The 6765-nt window shown below is 31.6% G+C and overlaps 1 protein-coding gene across 2 annotated transcripts; it reads left to right on the top strand.

Annotated features, from left to right (window-relative positions):
• The first annotated feature begins 3607 nt into the window (after positions 1-3607).
• On the top strand, positions 3608-5914 carry LOC116853333. Of its 2 annotated transcripts, none has more exons than XM_032834388.1 (5): positions 3608-3765; positions 4034-4286; positions 4361-4580; positions 4780-4879; positions 4967-5914. In XM_032834388.1, exons 2-5 carry the CDS (start codon positions 4049-4051, stop codon positions 5093-5095), a joined length of 687 nt encoding a protein of 228 aa, XP_032690279.1. In that variant the 5' UTR covers positions 3608-3765; positions 4034-4048; the 3' UTR covers positions 5096-5914. The 2 variants fall into 2 exon arrangements, with proteins under 2 accessions (XP_032690279.1, XP_032690280.1); XM_032834389.1 differs by having other exon boundaries at positions 3612-3765; positions 4150-4286.
• The last annotated feature ends 851 nt before the right edge of the window (positions 5915-6765 follow it).

Raw genomic sequence — 6765 nt, 5'->3', positions numbered from 1 at the left:
CTATCGACAACCGTTGTTTCTTCAGTCCTCGAGCCTCGCGGCGTCTTCGCCTGGCTCGGAGGACGCTCCGGGTCGCGGAGGACGTGCTTGTCGGACTCGCTCTGGTAGCAGCTGTCCTCCGCTCGTCCGCGGTGTCAGTCGACTCCGTCCCAGCGGCTCCCTTGCGGCAGCTTAGGACTGATCCACCTCGGCAGCTCTCTCTCTCTCTCTCTGCGCTCTCCTCGTTAGCAGGGGTCTTCGGCTAAAACAGGCTTCCTTAGAACGGATTCCCTGTCGGTCCTTACTTGCTAATAATAATAAGGAAGCGATTCACCTGAGATTTTTGGTCCGTCCGATGCTCCTGAGCCTGACTTCGCTCTCCCTCGGCGGCAGCGAATCTTCTCTGAAGTCCTCTTCCTCCTGACCCGACCTCTCGACACCCGCACTCTTATCCTATACACAAAATTCGGGCCACGCAGGCTCGCGTCCTATTCGCCTTACCGTTAGGACGCGACATCCACCTGCAGCCGGGAAGCCCGCTTTCGGCTTCCTCACGACTTTCCGAGTGACGGACGATAACAAAAAAATCGTCACGTCACACGCTATCGTGTCACGAGAGCATTTTTGAATGAATTAAACGATTTCCGAATAGCAATAAAAAATAGACGATGTTTTCTTGAAAATCACGATTCTTTCTTTTCAAATTATGACCATTTCCATAATTTTCTTTTTTCCAAAAATCTCCGTCGTCACACGAGAACTACAAGCCTAAAAAATGATAAACAATCAACACTTTTTATTTCAGATAAAAATTACGAGTTGAATCATGCCTACCGTTTGACCTGACCAACAAAACCACGTTTTACGCCACTAGACATAGACACCATGTCTTTGTAAATTTTTTATTTTATTTATACGTTTCATGTTCCTTACGAGTTCCCCATTAAAATAAAAGAAATTAAATTAATCAGCTCAATAGTTTTTTTACAATCCCTCACCAAAGTTTGACTACTTTTCAGGTCTGAGCAACGTATATGACCCTTTAAAAGACGATAGGTATGCTAGCCTAGCATATCTATGCAATGTTATTATATGCAATGTTATTACTCTCAGATAATTACCTTCAGATAATTGGAAATCTGATTCTGATGTTAGAGTCGCATTGCGAATGGCCACACTCAAGAGTAAAGTACCCTTTATATCGTTGTACTGTGGAGACCAGGTTGCGCTGAGTTGTGCTGATCTAGAATGCTAGTTGTGCTATTATAAGATATGCAATGCTATTACTCTTGGATAATTAGAAACCCAATTTCTGAAATTAGAGTCGCATCACGGATGGTTCAAAAGTTCATGGTCTGCGTTCGAAAGTAAAGTATCCTTTATATCGTCTTGTAGACGAAACTAATGATTGTGTTGAGTTGTACTAGGTTAGAGTAACTCAATTTCGCAACTATATACTTTATAGATAACAAATAACAAAGTAATTGTTAATTTTATTGAATTTTGCACGGAATCATTTTTTTATCATAATTTTTTATTATATGTTTTAAGAGGTAATGCTTTACAATGTTAACACAATTTGGCATAACCTAGCATAATTAAGAAAATTGAAACATCGCAAAATAGTGGGCTGGTCTAAACAATCGTTTTTTTTTGTATTTTTTAATATATTTTTCATATTTCAGTATTAATGTTCGGGCACAATGTAGCACTAATCTAGCACAATTAAGCACAACTATAAAAATTTGTTTATTCCAAAAGTAGGCTAGATTTATTCCAAAAGGAGACTAATTTCTAATAAAACTTTTAATGAGTTAAAGAAGGAAACCAAATGCCTATAGGCAATGTGTCCCATTCCGAGTCAGTAAAATCAATAGATGAAATGGGTACCGTTTTAAAGATTTCAACGAGCTGAAAATTTTGGTACCTATCTCAAGTTGATCCGATTTTTCGTTCCGGAAATATAGCGTTCCAAAAATCTAATTTCCGTTACAGTTTTTAATTTATAGAAAATGTTAGCATTGGAATTTCGGAATGATCAAGGGCGCGTTGGAAAGCTGAGAGTGCCTACTTTTTAGGAAAAAATATCATTTTGATAAAGTACTAAATAGCCGGAATCCAGGTGTTCCAATTGGAATTTTGGTACTTCCGGTCGGTTTTGAGCTCTGAAACTATTTTAAATAGAAAATTTGGCATTTCATCAAAATAATATACTTTTCCCTGAAAAATAGGTACTCTCAGCTTTCTAACGCGCCCTTGATCGTTCCGAAATTCTATCGCTAACATTTTCTATAAATTAAAAACCATAACGAAAATCAGATTTTTGGAACGCTGTATTTCCGGAACGAAAAATCGAATCAACTTGAGATAGGTACCAAAATTTTTAGCTCGTCGAGATCTTTAAAACAATATCTATTTCATCTATTGATTTCACTGCCTCAGAATAGGGCACATATTAGCCGCTTTCTTTCAATAAACGTAAGTCTGTGAAATCAAGTCTAAGTGTAGAAGTTTAAGTGTAGAAAAACATAAAACTGCGCTAGCAGATATATAGATATTAAACTTATGCATCGGGTCGTTTCTCCCTGATGAAGCGAATTCAAAAGTTTGCGCAACGTCGGAATCAAATGAAAAAGAATCACGCAGTTCAAACCCGGAAACCAAATCTGATATATATGTTCCTCATATGTAATTTAATTAATAGGTATAAGGCCATAATGGTCACAAAACCATAAGACCAATGAAAGCCGGTCGCAATTGTTGGTATGAATATTAAACTAAATATAACGTTTGACAGCGTCAACGCACTCACCGAATATTTTTCCCGACGTACACGTTGAATCTAGCTTCTACGTCAAACTAACTTTGTATTCTAAATTATTATTTTTAATTTATACTAAATATTATTAATTATTAACAGGAGCCTGTTAGGTAACCCATTTTTTAATTTTATTTATAGTTTGAATGAATCACGCAATTTATATCTTGCGTCGGTTCTTACTGGCTTTTTTCGTTTACAATTGATTGTACATTTGAAAGTATTGATAATTTATTTATTTTTAGGAAGTTTATATACATATGTTCCACGTTATTTATTAAAAATCTTGTTGAATAATTGCGTATTCTTTCATAACGTATATTATTAAAGAAACCCATATTTGTTAAAGTAAAAGTCGTACGTGATGTTTTTTTGTACATCTTTGATATCATTTTCAGGTAGATTATTATTAGACGGATATTCATATATTAAAACGTTACCCGAGCAGCACAAAGCATTGTGTCAATGTCGAATCTACAGTCAATGTAGAATTTACAGCGGCCAACCGTTGACTAATATGTGCTACTAGAGTATCGTTAGTGTTAAGATAATTTTACAATCGCCGATTTTATTTTAAATACTGATTAACGACAAAAAAGAATTTAAATTTAATTTTATATTTAAAGATAATGCTATTCTCTGTTATGTTATGTTTATAAATAGTGTTATCGTTATTTTTGTTACTTTTCCTGCATGTTACGTAAATTTATACACATATTTATTTTATTTGAAATGGGAGAGATAGTTGAAGTGTACACAATTGTAAGATACATGTATGTGGATGTATGTATAAATATATAGAGGATATGTGTCTCTCCAAGAATAATATTATTATTAGCTGATTCCGAATTAGAGTCAGTACTGTTACGTACCTGAAAGGAGCAAACTCATTTGTGTATAGACAGAATTCGACTGTTGGTATATTACGAGAATTTCCTTCTATCATTATTCTCCGCACATATACCGAAGTAAGTAAATTACTTCATTATTAGATGATTAATAACGAAGAAAAAAATTATCTAATATTATTTACATTGCTTAAGAAAGTCAAATATCTTTTTCGAGGAGATCATTAAATATTTAAGAATAGATATATTTTAAAATATACGAAATAATTTAGAATAATCTGAAACAGATTCTCCAATGTGCCTTCTTTTTCTTCTATATGTCATTGCGGTTGATAAATATATATAAATGATCCTCCTACTAATAATAATTTGTAATTAATTATTAAAGTCGACGTTTGAAGATATGACGTTGGCGAGAATATTAGGTTTCATTTTTGAGAGAAGTCATTTGATTGCACAAAATGTGTTATTTCGTCGTAACATTCCTCCCTACTTAAAATGCAGCCCTTGGTTTCACACGTCGAAGACACCTGTGAATATGAATATCGAGTTTAGTCGACGGTATGGAAAAACAATGGATCAGAAAAATGAGGAAACCAAAGAAAATAAAGAAGATAATGGAACTAAGAAAAATAATAAACGTGAGTTTTGGATGTCGCATTTTATTAATCTGGTTGTTACAAGTGCACTGATAATATTTCATTTTCCTTTATAGATAATTGGAGTAATGGATTGGATGGATGGATTATACATATAGCAATCGGAATCAACTGTTTAGTATCTTCAATAATAATTCTCACAACTAAATGTAGGAAAAAAAATCCACATTCCATGTACATAAATACTCTGATACATTGCCGTAAGGATTCTAAGATTGTGGATGTTCTCGGAGAACCTATTGAAATAGTTCCACAAAAAAACCGTGTCGCACACATGTAATTTTTTTCTTTTCTTCCTTTTTATAAGTTATCAGTCACATTCGCGATATGTAGTTCTTATCTTGCAAAGAGCGATATGTGTGAGTATATGTAAAGTTATTTATAATTTTTAGTAAAGTAATACATTTAATTGTTTTCTACATCTCTTTCTTAAATATGATTAAGAAACGTAATGTTTCTATTATATCCGTTTCAGTCACGGTCGTCACAAGAAAGACGGCTGGTTTTATGAAAAATTCACGTTTGACATAGCAGGACCGAAAGCACGGGCACTGGTGGAGGCCGAACTGAAGCAGGTGAATTTATTAATCCCGAAACTCGCAAAGACAATACAGACATAAAGACAATATTTACACGCTTTTACTTGCGATTTTCATTTGTAGATTACGGATAACGAATATAAGTATACGAAATTGCATGTTACGGTGCCTAAAGTCGGAACATTTGAAGTGAAGCCTGACTCGGTATATTTGAAAGAAAATTACCCGAAATATTTGAGAATTCGAGTTTAATTGTTTTGGGATCACTGTTCTATGACTAATAATTATTGTACAGTATAATTATGTGCGTGTTATTTTTTATATATATATTTTATGTATAATAATATAATATAAATTTATAATATTATATATTCATATAAGTATAAAAGTAATAATAATAATAATAATAATTTCATTAATTATTGTTATTAATATTACTATTACTTTTTATTTATATCATGTTTTGTATTATTCGAGTGAATGTTACTGTTATTTGGAGTAAACTTTTTTTTTTGTTCTGGTAACAGTACGTTATATCAGATTTACTATTCAATATTGCATGAAAGTATTTACTTGAAAAGTAACTAACTTTGTTTCATTTTCGAGAAAAAAATTAACTCTATATAAATAAAAGTCATTTGATTTTGTATGAATTGCAATATTGCAAATATGAATAGTAAATCTGATATAACTGACATACTGTTACCAAGAACAAAAAAAAAGTTTACTCCAAATAGCAGTAACATTCACTCAAATAATACAAAACATGATATAAATAAAAAGTAATAGTAATATTAATAACAATAATTAATGTAATTATTATTATTATTGTTATTTTACTTTTTGAATGGAATTTCATTTGCAGAAATTTAAAGAGTTTGATTATATTTTATTTGTGACTCTTCTTTACTAAAAGATTGATATACTGTTCACTTTAAAACATATTTCTTATTATATTTTTTATTATTTTGATGAAAGTAACGGGAGATTTCAGAGTATAGATTAATCACTGTCTTTTAAGGAGTTGTAAAAATTAATTAAATTTTAATAAAAATGTGATTATCATCGCAACTTGTATGTTTCTTACTTTCTCCGTTCTTTTGTACAATTCTTACTATTTGTTTCGGAAAACTTATGTGTTTATAATTTATGGTCTAAATTGAGAGACGATGAATTTAAATATCACGCCGATATTGTCCGATTTCGATATTATTCTCCTTAAAATATATTACTGAACATAAAAATCTAAAGGACACATATTTTTTTATATGTGGCCAAGCTCGCTTCTAAAAAGTACAACGTACATTTAAGACACAATTTGGCATATTTGGCTTTAAAGAAATATCTTCGAAACCATGAGATATAAAAAAATATCTTAAATTAAAATTGAATAGTAATTAATGCTCTTATAATCGATATAATTTAATTTTATTATAATTTAATATTTTGAAAAATACCTCTAACACCACCAATTATTTTTGCAAATATAAAACTTTTTATTAAAACAAAATTAAAGCAGATTTTACATCAAATTCACCCATATATAACAAAGTTAGTTTCCGAAATATTATTTTTGAAAAATGAGACGTAAATGATGCGCTATGTTTGCTGCATTATAGATATGTGCAGCGTCAGATATATCTTCTCATGTCAACGTATATTACCAGAATTTTGAACAAACGAATTTCTCGCTTCTGATAAAAACAGAACTTAAAACAGAACTTTACCAGTGAATACCTAGACGATATTAATCAAAATTTCTAGTAGTGCCAATCTCTGCTAGCTATAGTGGCATTCAAAGTATAAAGAAAATTTAGGTACAATAGAGAATTATTAAAAATATTTTACTGGTCATATTCGTTTATAGATAGTTATATATTATGCTACAAAGAATATAAAAGATTATCAATCTAATAATTTAC

This window comes from Odontomachus brunneus, unplaced genomic scaffold, assembly GCF_010583005.1.
Source record: "Odontomachus brunneus isolate Ranch 3 - 2012 unplaced genomic scaffold, Obru_v1 Obru_scaffold_306, whole genome shotgun sequence".
Taxonomy (NCBI): Eukaryota; Metazoa; Arthropoda; class Insecta; order Hymenoptera; family Formicidae; genus Odontomachus; species Odontomachus brunneus.
The sequence above is the reverse complement of the archived record's forward strand: the minus strand, read 5'-3'. Positions and strand labels throughout refer to the sequence as shown.